Below are 20,907 nucleotides of genomic sequence, written 5' to 3'. Positions count from 1 at the left end.
GTGGGGCGCTGATAGTTTTTGATTGTACCTTGTACAATCGAGGCATGTTTGACAAACGACATAGAAGCTGCTTTTGTTGTTGCGAGCCCCCAGGCCCTAGATACAAAGAATACCCTGTAAAAATGCTTAAAAGAAGGGGGGAGGAGGGGTAAGCTTTTGTATCCTTATGACTCAAATGTAGTGGATATTTATAGAGTAGATGAAATACTCAAGTACTTTTTCTCACTGAGCTGTGATTCAAGGAATTTCCTTGTGCATGCTGAAGGATGCAGTGCCTCACCTGCACAACTGGGAGCCAGGTTTGCAGACCCAATATCACTGGTAGGCAAACTCATAGTGATGATATCCTAGGGGGTACTCAGAGCCTGGGTCACTGCTGTCCCCTGGATACTGTTTGGGAGCTCTGCTTGTGGCTGGTCAGGGAATTCCCATGGGACAGGGTAACACAGGGCTTTTGATCTTCCTGTGAGGTCAACTAACTATGTGGGATTGCTGTCCAGATAAAACATTAATACAAATTGTCACTTATAGTTCTCCTACTGTACATCATGATATAAATTTCTTCTAATTTTTTTTTCTTCCTAAATATATGGCCTTAAAATCTACAAGATGTTTATAAATGGCTGTTGCTGAGCAACAAGACAGAAAATATGCTCCACGCCCAAAGAGTGCTGCTGCCTTTAAGAAAACTGTAATTTCTGTTTGGATTTTTTTTTTTTCCCAGAATTAGTGATTCTGTTTCCCTCTGACTCCAAGAAGAATTAAGATGAGTTGGTCAGAGGCTTTGCAGCAGACCACTTATCATGGAGATGCTCTACTTTCCAATCCTTCCTGGTCAATTGGTGTTTTTGTGAGAAAAAAGTCCTGACTTTTCAGAGTGCAGGGAGCAGCAGCACTCTGATAACAGGAGTGCAGTGTGTCTTTGGGACTGCCCCTGGATCACAGGATGGCTGGCACAAACTGTGGTGGTTTCAGCAGTGGAAGAAACAGGACCTGCTCCTGCCTCCTGTGTGAGTGATGGTGATCTCTTTGTGGGAGATCCAGACTGGTCAAGTTAAGGCTTGTGTTTGCCTGTTACTCAGCTGGCTCTTGATCTGCTTGTGTAGAGCTTATAAAAACTAAACTCTGCTGTTTCAAGTATTTCTAGACTCCGAGTTATTCTAGACTGTTATTATCTTTGGTGGTGGCACTGTGAGCCAAGCGTAAGGGAAAATACAAAGCTGAAAGGAAATTGTTCTAATAGCACTGAATTGTGTTTTCAGAGCAACCCCAGGCAAGGAAATCCCAGAGCTCAGAAATCTTTTTGTAATAACTTTGCATTTTGCCAAGATCAGTTCAACACTTCTGCAGTGTGAGCTTTGATGACTTTGTGCTCTGTTTATTGTTATGCCTTACTAGCAGAGACTTTTTCCTGCCTGACAGTGCAGCCTGCTCTCTCCAGGTGGCCATGTTCAGTCAGCAACAAGTTCACATTGAATAATTTTGGTGAAATTTGGCTTCGACTTTCACCAGCTGTTGCTGTTGCACTGGCTCCCTCAGCTAGTGCTGTCAGAATTGACGGTGTCTCTTTGATCCAGACATAAATGAGCTGCTTTATTCCTACCCAGACCCAAGGTCAGTCTTGAAAGGGAGGGGGGCAATGTCTCTCATATTTCTTTTCATGGTTAACATGTGAAAGACTGTGGGTTTTGAGGCTGTCTGTAAATAAAAAAAGAGATGATCTCTGCTGCAGTGAAAATCATAGCAGTTCACTTGTATGTGTAGGTTGTGCTGAGAAACTTGGGACAGCTTTCTCTGAGTTGAAATTTCCTTTTTCCTTCTAGGATAGAGATCATTTAATGAACTCTTGCAGCTCTTAGCCAAAGAGCTGTTGAGCTGGGAAGATAGCTGTATCTCCTTCTGTGTTTGTGATTGTGCAATGGAAGTAGAAAACTATTTGCCTGCTGACGAGACTGCTGAGCCGCTTGCATTGCTAATTCCGTTTTGTCAGCAATGTCAATTAGTGCTTCAAGAGGTTAATGTCTCAGATGAGAGGCTTTGTGAGTCATATGGTCTCATTTGATAGATAATTGTTATAGTCTGCTGATTTCTTCATGTGATCTAAGATGAAACCACGAGGTATGACAGAATACTCGGATTTTCTATTATATTTTCTTATTATGTAAAATTGTAGGAATCCAACCAACCTTCTGACCCACCGGTAAGATGTGAAATCTTCTGTGTTTGTTTTCTGCTGTGATCTCTTTCAGAGTTGATCTGTAAATGTCTATAAACCACTGCCCAGCTTGTCCTTCCTTGAACAAAGTACAGCACTCCACACTTCCACAGGATTTTAGAGATGCTGTTTTTGGTATGTTGGTCTGCTGAAGCTGGAAGAGAGTCTAGGCTGGAAACTGAGAGCTGAAATAGTCCTGTCATTATGCCTTTAATTATTTATGAATTCCAGGACATCTCCTTGGTATCCCTTCTGTTTTCATTCTGACTTTCAGACTAGTCTAGGTGGAGCCGTGGTCCTGCAGGTGCTGGCCTGGAGGACCCTTTGCTGTAGGTGGGAGGATGTGCTGAGTGTCCTCCCCACGCCTCTCCCAGTCCTACACCTCCAGTGAGGAGGGGAAGTCATCAGTGTTGAGGCAGAGTCACACCCACAGAGGAAGGATAGCAAAGCTCATTTGTTTGAGCCAGATCAGTACTGAAGTATAAAGTGCAAGTGACACTAGTGGTAAGCTTGAGCTGACATGAAAGGTAGCAATATTCATCTAGAATTTTATTTCTTGACCTTTCCTTGAGTAAGTCGTTCTTGTGCCCCACTGACAGGTTTTATTTTGGTGGTTCAAATTTTGCCTTGAACTACTACAGAGAGTAATGTATTCATGGATCATAATTAGGATGATTAAACTAAAGTTCATTTGATTCTTGCTGTAATTTATATTGTCATTTCAGTGCTAGAATTTTAGACAGGATAGTCATTTTTAAACTAGAATTTTCTTCCCTTTTTAGAAGGTGATTTGTAAATCAGTGGCTCTAGAAGTTTATCTTATTTTACCCTTATCCTAATGTCATAAACTCTACTTTATATACTAGTAAATAAAGAGGGATGAATAGCAGATATCAGAGTAATTTCCCAAGAGAGGCCTTGGTCCTGTTTCTACCAGTGTTGGTGCTTTGTTTTCTTCTGTAGGGTTGGATCCCAGTAAAGGCTAGGCAGCAATGGAATTTTAGTATTAACTGATTATATAAAAGCCTGAAAATCTGATTTTGCAGACCATTCTGCTAAGTTAATGAGGTGACAATGTTGTGAGATGATTCAGTACTTATAATTAGGAACATCTCTCTCTTTCCTCCCACCCATTCCTTTCACCAGGTGTTTCCTTTGGCAGGGATTTAAGGCTGGGCACTGGTGCTGGAGATGAAAAGCTGCAGCCTAGCCCTCATAGGATGGCTTTAATATCTGTAGGGTTATGTCATGGAGGGTTTGCTGGCTGGAGTAGCTCAGTTTCTATGGTGATCTGTTTTCTGCTTTCTCTTTGCCTTCTCTAGACGGTAGAAAACATACAGTTTTAGGTGGATAAATTAAAGATGCCAATTTCATGCTGCCATAGATCACACTGTTAGAAACTGCTACACAGCATTTGCTGCTTCAGCTTCTCAGCATTTGTCTTTGAGGCTGCTGCCTTTCTTAGGTCAGGAAACATTTCTTTGTGTAGCCTAAAGGAAACCAGCCTGCTGCTCCCTTTGTCTAGGCAACATTTAAATGCTTTCCTCTTTCACATTTACTTTGCTTTCTGTTAATTCCTTGAAAGGAATATCCTATCAGAAATATTGGGGATGGGGAACTTCTGCTGCATCTTGAGGGTGGAATCTCGTCAAAGTGTGATATGCGTTTAGTCTTCAGCTGTGTCTGGTGCTGGACCATCTTTTGTTAAACTGAAGAATCCCTGATTGCTGGCAGGGTTTTTGTTTTTTAGCCTTTTGGTTAATTGGTTGGGGTTTTTTTAATAAAAGAATTCTGAGAACACATGTATTGTGCTGTGTTTGGATATATGGGTCTTATGAGTTACTGATTTTAGGATTTCAAATTACGATGTGAAATTGTGACTTAAAATTACTATTATATGAAATCATGAGTTTATGATTTATGAAGTTTTACAGAGTTTTTTTGCTTCAAACCAAGTGGGAAGGAAAAAAAACATTGTTCCTTAGCATACTACTTGACTGTAATGTGGCATCTCTACTGTCAAGTCCTGTTTAATTATTTTGGACTTATTATGTGATTTCTGTGGGTTTGTGCTTGCATGGCACATACTCTTGTTAGCACAGACCTTCATTTCACTTCAAAGTTCCTTGCTTTGTGAATTGGGGGTACAGAAGGGCTGAAAACAACTTCTCCAAGTGCCCAGACCATGCCCTCTGCTGCTACTTCCCTCTGTTGTTACATACAGTGCTCTGTGATTAACAGGAGCATGTGCTGAAGAATTGTTTTAGGCATCTTTCATTTTTCAAATAATTTGTCTCTTGGGGAGTGGGGAAAAGACTATACAATAATAAAGTAATGCAGCACTTTTGCACTGAAAACACTAGCAAATACATATGAAATTAACAAAGCTCAAAGAAAAAAAAGATGCCACACAAGCACAAATTGACTACAAAGAGCAAAGCTTCTTTGTGTAAAGTAAATTCTTAGAGCTGGCAGTAACACCCAGTGATGATGGAGAAGGGCCAGGTGTGGGAGCGTGACATGCCTGTGTAGTGGGAATGATGAAAGTGACAGTTTATTTACTTATTTCATTATCTTTCTCCTTTCACTTGGTTTACGTGTGCGGCATAAGCTTTTCGAGAGTCTCAGGATGAAGGCAGTGCTTTAAAGGCTGCCATGTGTTAAGGGTACAAGCCATTGACTTAAAAGGTTGTTGTAAATTACTCATGTGCAGTGTTCCTAAGGATCATCACAGGTATGGGAAACAAATTACATCCTGAAGTTCAAAATCATTGCAGGCACTGAGCCTCCAGCTGGGCAGGTGCACTTCCCTCTGCTGGGGCTTCATGGGTCTCACTCCCCAAACTGCTGCTCCTTTTATCATTTTATCATGCCCTGTCTTGCAATAAGACAGCAATAGGAAGATTTTCATGAAATCTTTCAGAAACTCCCTAGCAGAAACAAGCAGTTTGTAATTTTAGTGGGAAAACTGGGTTAATAAGTGGGGGGAAAAAAACCCTTCATCATCCTTTGCAGCAGAGGAAGCTATAAAAAAATAAGTTGTGTAAGATTAGGTGGTGAAGCTGTATGACCAAATACAGTTTTCTCTGCCATCAAATGCCATGCTTTGACAAGTACATTATAGTTATTTTGAAATAAGTTAGTGCACTGAGAATGTTTTGCAATGAGGTGTGTGAATGCACCTCCAGAGCCAAGAAGCTGCTTTGTTTGCAAAGGTGGTGGGTGTGGTGTGATCTCAGTGCTCTCTAGGCATTGAGAGAACATTGGTTCAGGAACTTTAACTTATTAAAAATGTCACAGCCTTTTCCTTGTTCTCCTTGGGCTGTTTTCATACGTGCATGTGTTTGCATGCCCATGTGACTGTATAGGTAACCAGCTGGTTTCCATAGGTCTTTAATTGATTCTTGATTATGAGGTAACAATTGTATCTTCACTCATTGAAAAATATTAATATCTTGCTGTTTTTGAAAACAAATCATATGTTTGCACTGGGTCACTTTTGTGAATAAGGTTTGTATGAAAATGGTCATTAATGGGAATCTGGATTGTTGGGTTTTTTCTTTTATCTGGAGACTTTTTCAACCAAATGTTTTCATTTTTTTCTTTTGGCATTCTGGGTATAATCAATTTTAAACTAGCTCTGTTTGTAACTACAAAGGAAAGAGCTTTTAACACTTGATCTAGCAGCTTTTCCTAAATTAACACAGATGGGCCAAAGTATTCTCTTTGGGGAAAAAGAAGACAAAAATGGCTCTGTAATATTATGCTACAAATGCATTTAGATCCTACTCAGAAGAGTTACTCCACATAATTTTTTGGATAGCCAAATTTTTGAATCTTTCTGAAAGTGATGATTTTTTTTTTTTTTTTTTTTTTTGCTTTGTAGATTTTCAGCATTGAATGTGTATCTTGGAATACCTTCTGCATAGGAAATGCCTTTTTCTCTGTATGTAGGCAATAAAATTATGCTTGTGTAGCCTTTTATCAATAGAACAGGTTATTCACCTCAGATGTACTAATTAACTCGCCTCTTGCTTAAGGGTTTGTCTGTTAAACATGTATTTAAAAAAGAAGAAAAATAAATGTCATTTATTTCAGTGATTCAAATATAGTGCAGCCAAAGCTCACTGATCTTTTGCTCTTGTTGTTGTACTGCAGTATGCCAGGGTTTGGATCCCTGATCCAGAGGAGGTCTGGAAGTCAGCAGAACTTCTCAAGGATTATAAACCTGGAGATAAAGTCCTCCAGCTTCGACTTGAAGAGGGCAAGGTAAGTCTGTGCATTGTTTGTAACCTGATAGTTCTTGTTCTCAACCAGAGTCTGATGTATCTATTGCAGGAAGCTCTGCTGTCAAAATATATCTGTATTTAGGTGTGTGCTATTGGCTTTGTCCACTCACTTTCTGCAGCTTTTTTTTTTTTTTTTTTTTTTTTGCGTGTGTGTGATAAATTTTACTGTTTAGTTACAAAAATCAATTTTACCTTGTTTTTAAAATAAATTAAAAAGGAGTTGCTTTTATCCACTGTCTCTTATGTTCAGTTGCGTCATCTTTTTCTACTTATGCCATTAAACGTATAGCCCTGGTTTGCTATTCCAGGGAGACAGGGTTGCTAGGAGAACAGTGTTGCAGAGAAAGAACTGTGACTTTTAAGTTGAGCATAACCAGCAGAAAATAAAGATAAAAAAAGGCAAGGATTAAAGGCATTACAAAGAAGATGCTGCGCACTGTGTTGAGAAATGATGACGTCCATGTACAGCTCACATCCTTTTAGGTGGGTTTTTTCATGGAAATAGCAGGTAAATAAAGTGATTTTAGCTCTAGACATATGCAATTAAGACATCTATATTAGAGATGAATTTATATCTGAAAAAAGTTCTGAGTAGCATTTTTTCCAGTGTTTATGTTCTTCATGGTGTTCTGCCAGTCTTCCCATGTTGTGTTACCATGTTTGATGCTGGCTATAGATTGATGGGAATCTTCTTCCCCTGCCTGTTCCACTCAAGAGGAAAACAGTAGGGAAAAGCTGGTTAGATTTATGATATAGTGTATTTTGGCTTATCTAATAAAAAGATATGGCAGCAAAAGCATAGGCTTTGCTTAAGTAATAGTCTAAAAAGATGATATCTCTATACAGTTGGCTGTTGTACAGATAGAAAACCCCTTTGGAAAATTTTACATGTCATTTTTGGAGAAAGAACCTCTAACTCAAATCACCAGAGAACTGAAATCTTGCAGTGTGTTTTTTTACCTTGGGCATGTTTTACTGGGAAGAACGGTTGGAGCTACGGAGTGAGGAAACCTAAACAGTAGTTCTTTGAGGAGTGTCCATTTGATTTTCAGGACCTAGAGTACAGCCTCGACCCGAAGACGAAAGAGCTCCCGCCCTTGCGGAACCCCGACATCCTGGTTGGTGAAAATGACCTCACAGCCCTCAGTTATCTCCACGAGCCTGCTGTCCTGCACAACCTCAAAGTTCGCTTCATTGACTCCAAACTCATCTATACCTATTGTGGCAAGTACTGGCTTTGCAGAGAGCAATCTTTACAGAGAATGCCCTAAACAGGAAAAGGAAAGCTGTCTGTTGATACATCTGCCTTCAACTTAAAATCATTTAGTGATAGGGCGTGCTGGATTATTCTTAGGGAAATCACTGTGTTTGTGGTCATTAATAGACTTGAGAATATTGAAGTTCGGAGAAAATTGACTTCACTGTGTGTTCCTCTAGCTCCCCAATGGACTCTGTTAATAAAATGTGTATTCAGCAGTTTTTGCTTCCCAGTGGGATTCCTGTCTGGTTGGTGTGCTCCGTAGGCTTGCTCAGGTTGGGGTGGGTGGGAGGAGGCTCACACACTGCAGATGCAGGAGCTGGTCTTGCTCTTTGGTGGATTTATTACCCACCTATAATTCCCTACTTCTTCATTGAGCTCCTCCATCTCTTTTGGAAGACATCAGTTTATTTTCTTTTTCGTGCTTTCCCATTAGGGCAACTACAGAAGTGAATTTGTAACAGTTCATGAGCCAGTGCTTGTCTTATTACAGTTACAATCAATCTTGGTTTTAAAAATAACACTTAACTCACAGCAGAGGTTACCTAAACTTGTAATTGCCTGTGGTATTTTCAGATGGCCAGAATGGAGGAAAGTTTCTTAAATAATCACTTTGTCATAAGTGCAAAACTGCAACTGAATGGTCTGTTTTAGAAATAAACATTGTGAAGTAGTTTAGGCCTAAAATTTAGATTTGATGCTTCTGGGCTGTTTTATCTATGTGTGCATATATTTCTTTTGAATCTCAGTGTTTAGTCAAAATACACTGCTAGCTTTTAACATAACTTTTCAGTAAGACAAGCAGCTCATTAAACGTGTGATGGACAGATGGAGGCATTAACATCCTGCCACATTTTGCTCACTCTGGCTGCTCCTAATCTGCAGATGCTCAGCAGAGCACTTCTGTTCCCAGTCTTGCTCTCAGCAGTGACCAGACCACAGGGGACTAGATCAGACTTTGCCACCCCCTGCTTGCAGCCAGACTTCATTCCACATAGGAGTGGGTGATGATTCACACTACATCTCATCCAGTCATGCAGTGGGAGCACAGAATAATTTGGGTTGGAAGACACCTCTGGAAGTCTTCAGTGGAGCTTCCTACTTAAAACAAGTCTGACTAGATCAGGTTGCTCAGTGCTTGGACCAGTTAAAGTGTCTGGGTTTTTGAGTACCTCCAGTGATGCCTCTCTGGGCAGCCCCTGCTGAGGATGCATGTTGTGGTCCCACCACTGGGAAACCACCTCAGTTCCCCCACTATGGACATAATCTGTGTTTCTTTCCCAAGTACCCCCTTGGCAAAGCTCTGGTGTGGAAGGGCTTTTGTGCAACTAGAGTCTCATGGCCTGAGCTTATAAGGGGTTTTCAGTCTCAATTTTGTGGTCTCCTAACACCACCATACCCCTCCCATGGGCCTGTCCAGGCTGTGTCCTGGCTGCTTGCAGACAGGCTCTGGGTTGAGCAGCATTCAAGAGGCTTTCAAAAGGAACGTGTTGTCTTCTGGTTGTGTTTTGCTGTGTTTGGGAGAGCATGAAAAAGACATGTTTCAAGTATTCCCCAGTGCAGCTGTAGTTGTGGTTTTGGCTGGTTTTATCATTTCTCACAGGGCTGGGAGGCCTTTAGCTCTCCATGGCTGGGTCTGCCAAAGATGGCAGAGCTGGATTGGCTGGATTGCTTCCAGACAAGACCCAAGTGAGTCTGGGATCTGCTTGTATGTTTTTCAGAAATGTGTGAGTCCAGTAGTGTGGGGTTCCTGGTGCTCAGAGACAAGGAGGTGTTGGAGGTTCAGTGCTATTGAGGAATGTGCAGTGGTTTATTCACTGGGGGTGTAGGCAGGTGTGTTGTGTTACAGGCTGAGCAAAAAGAGTTGGCTTGTCAGCCTCTAAAAACCTGATCCTTTGGTCACAGACATCCACCCTTCAGACTTCTCCATTAGTTCCCATCCTGCTGCAGGTTACTTCCCTTCTTCAAAGATGATTGCCTTGGAGCTCGGTCTCAGAGGGGCTGCATTTGCCTCCTTGATGTGACTCTCACGTTAGCCAGGTTAGTTTAAATAGCCTGTGAAGGTGCTTTGAGCTAACCCAGTTCATGCAGCCCAAAGGAGACTAAAACCACTTCACTCCATCAAGAGAATCACAGTAACAGTATTCTCAACAGTAGAACTAGAACAGGAACACATGGATGGAGAGTTGTCCAGGGCCATAAAAATGAATTCAACCATGCTGTCTTAGTGTGTATATGTCAAATGGATATTAAATTCTTTAAAATTTCACTTTGAAGTAATTCAGACTTTTAAACGGAAAACCTCCTGATTTCCTAATTTCAAGTCAGCCTTTCACCAGCAATTCAGAGGTGATTTATAACTGTGCTTTACTCTTGGAAACATGAATGAGGAATTAATGAAGGAAGTTGAAAAGTTACAGAGGAAAATTTGAATGCTTACATGGAAAAACTGCTACAGCTGTGATGAAAACTCAGTGAATCTTGCTGGTTAGTTCAGATTAGTAAAAAGTACTGCCTGCTATGCAGGAGAGCAAACTTTAGTTTGAACTAGTAAATTACTTACGTTTATGTCCAATTTTGCCACAGATGGGTGAGTATGTTCAAGATAAAAGAATTAGATAAGCTTACTTTGGGCATATATAAAAAAGATTGGCACAAAGAGTAGCCAATGTTCAACTTAATGGAGTTGTAAGAACAAAACCACACATGAATCTGATTAGGAAAGGCTGTATTTCTTAAAATAGCAATATGATTTAGCAGAGATAAAGAGAAGATATATGTAAATTAATCTGGATTATAGCCCTGAGAGGCAGACTGATTTTAAAGTTCTACAGAAAGCAAAAAATTCCTAACTCACTTGTTTTGGTTATTTCCAGATGGTAGTTGCTTGTAGATTTTACAGATTGCTACTGAAGTTAAGTGTTTTAATATGCTGGAGACTTGTCACGGGGCTGCTTGTTCCCAATTCAAGGGTTTATTTTTGCCAGCATAACCAAAAGCAGGAGGGATTTATCGGAAGTCTCACACAGATTTTTGTAATGTCTCTTTGATGAGACTTGCAAGCCTGAGAGGCTCAGCTGTGGTTTCTGTAGACTGTATTTCACTTTTTACTACTTTTTCTAAGGGCAGATGTTAAAATGTGACACACAAAATAGTCCTTGAGTCTTGTAGTACTGAGGTCTCTTCCTGTCCCTAACCCCCACTCTTATTTTTTAGTTCATCCTTACAGCATTAGAACTTGGCATAAATGTTTATAGAGGTTTTTCACTGGCGCTCCTGAGTCATTCCAGTGAAGTCATGGCTGATGGAAAAACACCAACTCTGCTCACATGGGCGTGTCAGACATAAAACTTGCTGTGCGTTTGAGGAAATAGATCAAGGTCTCTCAGATCTCCCCCTAAAACATACTGTCCTTTCATGTTTTTGCTATGGTTTATGCTTGATCTATAGATGCATAAAAGGGTTTAAAAACTGGTTGATGCTCCCAGCAGCAGTGCCAGACTGTAGATGCTTTCATTTCCCTTCTGCTAGCTTTTTCCGTGGAAAATTTCTTAGATAGACATCACAACACTGTAATCTGCACAGAGCAGAGGGCTGGGATCGGCACTGAGGAATTCTCTGTGTGTAAGAGTGAATTTCTGAGTAAATTTAGGAGCAAGTTGAGTGCTATGGAAACCCTTCTGGGGCAGGTTCTTCAGGGATGGGTTGTCCAAGCATGCTTGGTGTAGTCACTGTGCAGTCATCTGCAACTGCATTGGCACACTTAGGCACCAAAATGCATACACAGAAGAAGAAATTCTGTTTTTAAAATATCCAGAGTTAAAATTAGAGGGGTTCTTTTTTTCCCTTCTCTTCTTGTCGAGGTGAGGAGGACTTGCCATGTCAAGGGGGCACAATGTGCCTGTCACAGCTGGGTCTCACTGTTCAGTGTTTCCACCCCTGCACAGAGCTAATAAACTTTCCCTACCTGTTGTAAATGCTGCAGGAGAGAAAGTTATAAGGAATCTTTGTCAGATTATCCCTGTGGGTAGAGCAATCCTCATTTCTCATGAAAAAGAGAATTGTCCCAAAAACATATGAGGTATCACTATTTGTGGCAAGGAAGTTTGTAAAGAGTGGGACTTAAGTTTTCCTGTGCAGGGAGAGTGAAAGAATGGCATGAATTTAGAACTGCTGTAGTGATGAGTGGTATTAAAAAAACCAGATGTGTTTAATTAGTATGGAAAAACTAGAAAATGGGAGGTGTAAGTGCATTCTCACATGTATCAGATGAGGTTGTTCTGATGCTTTCTAGAGCTATAATTGCCTGATTTCCTGACATGACTGGGTGCTGCTCTGTTCAGCCCTGTGAAATATGTCTACTGTTTGTTTTTCTGATGCCTTTGACCAGGAGGTTGTCCTGCCTGATTGGCAGAGATGCCCTGGAATCCAAATTACTGTGTCTATGCATAATTGCTTATTACAAAAACTGAAGATGTTATTCTCTCACAACAGCTGAAGGGTTAACATGCTGCACATACCCAAACTGGCAGTCAGTGAGACCACCCAGTAGTTATACTTCATAAATTACAGTTTCACTTGTAATTCAGAGTAAAACACAGGGAAGTCCAATTCCCATTCATTGGTTTACTGCACTGAACAGTATTTCAAGTCTGAAATTCATTCTGAATCTCTTTAAGTTTGCATGCTAGCTTTAGAAAAGGCAGGTAGAAAGAAAAGGTGAAAAGTTGTCCCTGATATGTTTACCAGAGCAAGGTAGAAGTAAACTCGTGTCACTTTGTGTGTGCAGAACTATATTCAGAATAAATATCTGTTGAAGTCAGTAATATCAGATCCTCATTCTTTAACATTTTTAGAAAGATTAGAACAATAGTTGATGTTAAAACCATTTTTGGTTTGGTTTATTTTAAAACAACTATTAATAATTCCTTTTGTTTAATTTCCTTTGTAGGTATTGTTTTAGTGGCCATAAATCCTTATGAACAGCTGCCTATCTATGGCGAAGATATCATCAATGCCTACAGTGGCCAAAATATGGGGGATATGGATCCACATATCTTTGCAGTGGCTGAAGAAGCATACAAGCAGATGGCCAGGTTTGTAGACCAGAGTCTTGAAGTCACTGTTTTTCTGAAAGGAATAAAACAGAATTTCTGGCTGATGCTCTTCTCTTTAATTTATAGCTTGTGAAATATTTTGCAATATCTGTCTTTTATCCAGTGTTTTAGTACATTTCACAAGGGGAAAAGTTGCCTAAGTTAGTGAACAGTAAAGCTTTATAAATGCTGTGGAGATCATGGCCACTGACGCTTAGCAGGAATTACCACAGATCTCATCAGTATTTAGGTCTAATATTAGCCCTGTGCTTTATATGATTATGTTTTTTAAATTTGATTAGCAAAATAAGGAGATACTTTTTAGTTGTTGGTGGATTATTAAAGAGAAAAGGACCAGGTTCTTGGCTGTTGTGTGTTTGTATGTGATACTGACAGGAGAAAAGAAGTCGCTGGGCTTAGGAGTGCTATTATAGGCTCCTGGTCGTGTCACTGATGTCCCAGCTACGTAATCTGCCTGTGGCTGTTGTTGACTGGAATTAAGAGGGAGCAGAGGGACGATTGCACAGAGCGCCTGAAAACTGAGTCTCTGAGGACACTGCAACAGCTGTGCAGGAAATCCTCATTTTGTTCCATGTTGCATCAAAATGAACTTGTCACCCAAGGGCAGTGGCTATCAGCAACTTCTTCCCCTTAGCCCCAAGAGCCTGCAGCTGGGGGGAGGCTTTTGAAATATTTCATTTCTAGGATAAAGAAGTTTGGGGCTACTGTGTGGTCTTTGGTTAACAAGATGCTCCCTGGTAAGCTTCAAGCTGTTGGTCTGGTTTTCCTTTTTGGTAATACAGCTGATGGTCAAATTAAGTAAAACATTGAAAGATCTCTGGATTATTTGTGATGGCCCTTAAACTATACTGCAGGTGAGGGAGGCAAGGGGAGAATGAGTTGAAAATGATAAAACCTTCATGTTTGAAACCAGCTATCTGTTCATTTAAGAATCTTTATGAGAGCTAGAATGCATAAAATGTTTGTCTCGTGCGCATCTGAACATGGTGATCCACAGTACCCAGGCAACAGATAATTTCAAAAGAAAACAGTTCAGTGCAACATTTCATGATTTAGGGTAATTGCAAAAGAGCCAGTGTTTCAAAAATACCCTTGTCTTGTTTGAACTCCAGCCAGCAACTCAGTACCATACAGCCACTTGCTTACTCCCTCCCTCCTGCACTGGGATGGGGAAGACAAACTCATGGGTTGAGATAATAACAGGTTAATAATTGAAATAAAGTAAAATAATAAAAATAATAACAATGAAAAGGAAGGAAAGGCAGAAGAGTAGGGCCCAAGGAAAAGAAGTGATGCACAATAAAATTGCTCACCACTGGCAGAGCCGTGCCCAGCCATTCCCCAAGCAGCCATCAGCTCGTCACGGCCAACTCCTCCCAGTTTGTGTACTGGGCATGACGTTCCTGGTGTGGAAAATCCCTTGGCCAGCTGGGGTCAGCTGTCCTGGCTCTGCTCTTTGTGCACCTGCTCACTGCCAGAGCAGGAGAACCTGCCAGGGCCCTGCCTGCAGGTGAGCACTGCTCAGCACCAGCCAAGGTGTCACTGTGGTGTCAGCATTATTCTCACTACTCCAAAATGCAGCACTGCACCAGCTGCTAGGAGGAAAATTGCCTCTATTCCAGCTGAAACCAGGACAGCTCTACACCCACACTGTTGAATGGCAGAGATATTTGCCTTTCTTTCTGCTCAGAAAATAGACATATAATCTGGTGTGGAAATACAAAGGCAAAACTGTGTGTTGCGATAGTCACATCTTCATGTATTTTTCATCACTGTTGTTTTAAACAGACTTGGTTCTTGTAAAAGCTGTACAAAATAAAAAATTATTAACCTTATTTTATGTCTAAGGCTTGGTACAGTGGTCTGATATTTTAGTCAGTGATGGCTGTCATCCAAATTCACAGAATTTTTGTTCCTAACATTAACCAGTGGAAGTAAGAGGTTGGAGAGGGATCTCTCTCGACTGGCTGACTGTACACCATGACTGAAATGGGCTTACCTCTTACTGGTGCTGAAATGTCAAATTGCTGGGTCACCTGCATTCTGAGTGCCTGTGCAATGAAGGTAGCTGTCTGCCACCATTCTGCTGTTGGGCAGACTCGAGGGGCTGAGATTTTGGCTCGAGTTTCCTCTTTGGCTTTTCCTTTTTGTCTTAATGAACCCGCTCTTCAGCTCTCACTACACCCTCTGGCGATTCTGCTGTCCTGAATAACAACAAACAAGATGTGGTAGGAGTTCCTTTTTGAAACAAATTATGAGAAATTGTATAACTATTGAGATTAGCTTAAATAAATCTTCTGAGTTATTTAATTAATTACTTTATGTGTCTATGTTATAAACAATTTGTTATTCTTTTATGACTGACAGTACTTTCACAGTTGCAAAATGAAATCTGGGCACACAATGCAACTGAAAAACATTTCTCTGCACTGAAGTAACACTTTTAATTGTTTAGCTTTTCAATGTTTATTTTCTTTTCTATTTGTTTGGGGGTTTTTTGGCTTGTTGCTTTTAAGAACTTTTTCTGTCATTGCAAGTTTTGGTAATTTAGTTTTCTATAGCTGCTTACAACTACTAAATCCCACCCTTTAACTTCAGTGATGTTTTTTATACTCTGAAAAAAATCGCCTTTTACTTCCGAGTTATGAAGTTAGAGAAAAAGAACTCCAGTTTTACATTTCTGCAGCTGACTAAAAATTAAAATCAGATTGTCTGTGACTGCTGTATTAACATTTTAATAAGTGCCTTGCATATTCATGCAGTAGCTAGTCACATGGCATTAATCTGCATTTATGTGTGTAATTGGTGAGATTTATTTTTCTCTTGTTTCTGATTTTTCCAAACTTCATGTTTAAATGATCACTGGAATAATTAGTCATGATGCTCCTATCCTTAAGGCTTCAGTGAGTTCTTCTAAATATTTACTCCGTAGGTCTTCTTGTTAATTTATAATTTAGTGATTTAGAGTTTGTTCCTTCCATCTTCATTGCTTCGTCTGCTGCAGCTGAGAAATTCCATCCATGTGCATGGTTAACTAAATGATCTCTGGAGCCTTTTTCAGCCAAAGAAAATGCCTCATGGCAGAAATCTGGAAAGCCAGTGATTAAATATTTGTCTTGTGTTTTCAGAAAAAATACAGTGCAAAAATGCCCACTGGAGTGACAGGGATGGATATGGCTTGTGCACCAGAAATGATACACAGCAATTGCTTGGGGTTAATTGCAGTGTAAAGCAGCACATAAAGATACCTTTGCATGTGGCATTTCCTGCCTAGTGGGAGCCAAATGATGGGGTACATCCTGCTGGGAAATGGTGGGCCTGTTTGAGCCTCTTTATTTCCTCTTCCTCCAGCAGTTCTGTCTCCAGTTTGCAGTGGAGGGTTAGTGGGAAGGAGCATGGCTCATCTTTATCCATAGCAAACAGTGCAGTAAGGGGTTACTGTTTGCTTGGTAGCTTCTTGTCCTTTGTGGTGCAGGAAAACATGCACAGCTCTTAAGACTAATCTCATTTTGGATTATTATTTCTTTCCTTTGCCCCCTTCCCTTCTCTTCCTCCCTTGTCATCTGTGTCTTTGTACCTTTTTCCTTTTCTCTCTCCATCTCCTGCTGCTCCTCTGCACAGACTGACAGCTTTGTTTCAGACAACTTTCCTCTGCTGTGCCTAAAAAAAGCAATGATCTAGTTTTACAACTGCACTTAAATTGTGTTAGTCTTGAGGTTCTGAGTGCTTCATCTTTACCAGTGACTGTATTGGTTTGGGCTGTGTGAGCCTCCAGACCACAGATGTGAGGGTTTGGAGCAGATCTCCTGCTCTGTCCTGTGTGTCTCAGTGGTAGGGAGCCTGCTCATTCAGCTGGGGATGTGCCCATGTGGCTTTTGTGCAGAGTGGTTTGGTTCTGTAGCTAGAGCTCTACCAAGCTGTGCTTCTGGTAAAAGCTGGGACCTGCACTCACAGGGCTCTCCTCAGCAATGGCAGTGTGTTGGCCATGGATAGCTCACTCCATTTCAGTGAATATATACAGCTTTGGGACTGTTTATGGCAGATGAGTGATGTAGAAGGAAGAAAATTATTATTGAAGAATATATTTTTGTCCCAGAAATACAAACCTCAATGTCAGCAGGTGGGTGTTTGCATGTGTTGAACCCTTTGGGCTGCAATGTGTGCCACTTTTGTGTGTCAGGGTTTCCAAATTGTTAATAAAACCCAAGTTCAGTCTTCAGTTACCCCTCTGTGGTAACTATGAAAATTGAAGCAAAGCTTCAGTTGCCAAACATTTTATCTTTTATTTTCAATTACAACTTCAGTAGGAATCATAACTGTCAGCAGGTGTGGCTCATTTTCTTTGTAATATTCAGTAGAATATTCAATACATTTTTAACTTGAAGGTTTGCAGTAAGATGCTGATGATTATACTCTTGAAACTGTTAAGAATTACATTAATATATGAGACTTGGGATTATCAGTTTCCTAACAACACTATTAGGGAAAAAAAATCACTCTTTCACAGGATTCTTTCCCCTGCCTACTGACAGTACATTGCAGTAATTAAGATAATGTATGTTTTTTATCAGCACTTTGTTGGTCTGATTTGTTCCATCCTACTTGTGGTTGATGGCAGATACAGCAGATTCAATTTAATAAATTAACTTTGAGATTTCCTTCTGATTAAGTAGTAAACTTGTCGAGCATTGCTTAAGTTGAAAGTAACCTCTGCAAACAGAATTGCATACTGATGAGATCTATATAATCCTTAATACCAGCGTGGAAAACAACAGTGTTTAAAGCATCAATTTCCAAAGTTTTGCTTTTTCTATTTGGACAAAGTAAGGTGATTTATTTTGTGGTACTGTGTGGCTTTGTCATTAAATTACCTTTAATAGGCAGGCTGCCTCTCTATTTTGTCAGCTTTTTTCTGTATGTCTGATGGCTTTCACCTACAGAAAGATATTTTTCTATCAGTTTTTGTTCAGCAGGAAGCTTGGTGAGTGGTTGAGTAGGTGTTTTGAAAACATCTTTACTCACAGTCTCCAGTTATCCCAGGCATCCCAAGATGATATCCTCTTATAAAAATGCATATTTGATCAGCTGCTGTTTTGCTTCTGTTTAATAAATGGATACTGTATTTTCCCCTGGCAGAAGTCATGGCAGGGATGATTAACAATCTGTCACAGATCTGATCCAGTAATGGAATAAGAGCCTGCTGTGGTGGGTGCTGGACAAATATACAGTGGCCTTCCTCCACTTATGGCCTTGCCATAGGACTTCCTGAGTTGAATATCTGCCTTAAAAAGAGATGGTGTTTCTGGGGTCCCACTGTTAAAAATGGGAAAAGTCTTCCTTTCTGATGAAGTGTAAGGGAAGTCTCTTACACTTGGAGCCTGACATTTTATGATGTTACGGGTGCAAGATGGTAGATGGGGGAATCAACTTGGTATAACTTAAGGGACCTACTTGCCCAAGCAGTGATTGGTTTTAGGCAACAAAAGGGTTAAGTATGGTTGTAGCTGGAAGCTGGAGTTCATGTGAGGTGTCCTGCTGGTAGCTAAGCAATGAGCTTTCCTAAACTGTTGCAGGAGTGACCTCTGACTAATCCCTAGATAAATGGGTTGCATAGTGCTGGCTCATCTTTGTGCTCCTCTGGAGTGCAATCTGTCATGGGTTTGTAGCATGTGCTGACCTCAGTTTTCTTCATTTGTATGTGTTGGGAGATGTTACTGACAATTCATTATCTTTTCACCTTTTGACATTTTTACAGTCAAGAGCTGTGTTTCCTGGATGTAATTATAATGGCAAGTGGTGCATTTTGTTAATTAAAAAAAAATCTTCAGGTGAGAGTGTTGCAGAATGCTTTTACTGAGCTGTTGTTGAAGAGAAACAAAGGTTCTGAAGAACCTGAGCTCTTTTGGAGGGGTTGAGTTTGCAGCTGGATCAGACTCATGAGCATTCAGGTTGTGAATAATAATGTTATTTCATATTTGCTTTGCCCATTCAATGAGCAGATGCCAGAGTTCTTTACAGAAGAGATCAGCATCCTTACTTCCATTTTATAAATCGAAGCAGAGATATGGGGCTTGGGAGGGCAGCTTTGGAGAGTTCACCAAGGTGGCAAAAGCAAGGCATTGAGCCCCTGAATCGAAGTCCTGGTCCTCTGACTGCTGACTTGATGGCACCAGCTTGACAATAAGATGTGTGAGAATAGAGTACATAACTGATAGTGCAGTTCAGTTCAATGCTTTCAGGGTACAAAAATAAGCAAATGGACTGCATTTTTCACCCCGGCTTTCCTGCAGCATTAAGGGGTCTCTGTGCCAGGTAATAACATTTGCTTTCACAGAAGGTTTCATGTCTTCCAGGCACTTCCCAAGCCTTCCCAAAGCCTGTCTCCTCTGATAGTGGAGTCTCAATTTCTGCTTGTGTAGAAGACAAGACAAAGGTGGTATGCTGTGGCCAGCCCTGGATCAGCCCAGTGTTGGTCCCAGGCACTGAGCTCCCTGTGCTCAGAGCATCCTCTTTTCTCCAGCAGCTAAAGACATCAGTGAGAAATGCTGTTAGGCTTAAAAAAAACAAGTTAAACTGGAAATATATTTTCAAACGAGATTAAAGAAAGTAGTTTATTGCCCTGATGTTTCATGCTTATTAAAAGTGAATGCTTTTACAAAGAATCAATTTACTGCTTAGTCAGGAGTGACTGTTATGACTCAAGGTTGCAGCTGAAGAATTCTCTGAATTGTTAATGTGTGGCATCTGTGAAGACTGGGTTGTGTCAGAGCATGTTAGATCCAGGTAGTCAGGATAAACCAATGGATACAGCATGCGAAGGTGGAACAGACACAAAAATGTGGCTGCTGTTCTGTGCTTGCTTCTGGTGCAAAGCACTTGTAACTCACTTTTGTCTTCTTTGGCTGTTTGCCCATCACATCACTACAGGAGGGTTTGGAGCACTTCAGTCTCTCATAATCATCCTTGGCTCTTATGTAGCACTTTGCACATTTTGGCTGTTTTACAGACATTATCTTGTTAATCCACACACCAGCCTTTTGAAGGTGGAAAAAATCAATTCTCTGTGTCAGACCACGCCTTTTGGGATGTGCCAGGACAAGTGAATTTGGAGGTTCAGCACTGGGAATGCTGTGGAGACGTGGCTCCACACGGAGAGAGGGGCTGTGCCTGCTGTTCAAAGAGCACTGCAAGAAGGAAACTGGGGAAAGGAAGGGTGAGGGTAGTAGGGGTGAAGGCAGAGCACTTACCAGGTCTGCCTGGTTGCAGGGCAGGTGACCTGCCAGGGAGAGCAGCTCAGCGCTGCAGAGAAGATGGCAAGGTGTGCTTGTGCAGCCTGAGCTTGGAAGCAGTTAGAAAGTAAGAGGATAAAGCAGGGGAACTTTCCCATTTTAAGGAGGCTACTAACCAAATCCAGAAATGGGATAACAGAATTTATTTAAGACTGTGAAGAACTCTGTGATTAAAATAGTTTATTGGGAAGGTTGATGAGGGACAAGATGTTGCCTCCTGCCCTCGTTGTGAGAGGTGCCGGGAAGGCAGCCCGGAGCTGGCTGCTGCTGCTTTCCATCAGTCCAAGAGCATTAGGAAACTGCTGAATGAATTCTTGTTTGTTTATTTATTTATTTATCGAACAGTTAAATTACTTCTGTTTGAAAAGCAAATCCTGGGTTTGTAGATTTGCCAGGTTTTAAAATGGCTTCTAGCAGATGCTGCCTGCCCTGGGCTGAGTTTCAAAGGCCTTTGCACTGAGGGAGTGCAGCTGAGCATGCACAGCCTTGTTTGCTGCCACACAACACTGCCCTTAGGCAAAGGTGAAGCTAAATATATTGCACTGACTCGTGTTAAACCTCCCAGCACTGGTGGGTTTTACAGCTGCCTTTTATATTAAGATAAGTGGAGAAGCAATTTTGGTCTTCTAGAAAAACAAGTCACTGTAACAGTGGGAGCATCACAGAAAAGTGGAGCGCAGCTGCCCAAAAAATGAACCTGGGACCTACTGTGGCAGGGGACTGGGAGGGCAGGTCTTGG

General features: G+C 41.0%; 1 protein-coding gene across 1 annotated transcript in view; it reads left to right on the top strand.

Annotated features, from left to right (window-relative positions):
* MYO5A (myosin VA) overlaps positions 1-20,907 on the top strand; it is a 107,246-nt gene that overhangs the window by 22,861 nt on the left and 63,478 nt on the right. Inside the window, exons 2-4 of the mRNA XM_066328452.1 lie at positions 6,374-6,484; positions 7,557-7,728; positions 12,714-12,858. Coding sequence (XP_066184549.1) covers positions 6,374-6,484; positions 7,557-7,728; positions 12,714-12,858 — 428 coding nt within the window. The remainder of the gene's footprint in view (positions 1-6,373; positions 6,485-7,556; positions 7,729-12,713; positions 12,859-20,907) is intronic.

Source organism: Sylvia atricapilla, chromosome 13 (genome assembly GCF_009819655.1).
Source record: "Sylvia atricapilla isolate bSylAtr1 chromosome 13, bSylAtr1.pri, whole genome shotgun sequence".
Taxonomy (NCBI): domain Eukaryota; kingdom Metazoa; phylum Chordata; class Aves; order Passeriformes; family Sylviidae; genus Sylvia; species Sylvia atricapilla.
The sequence above is the reverse complement of the archived record's forward strand: the minus strand, read 5'-3'. Positions and strand labels throughout refer to the sequence as shown.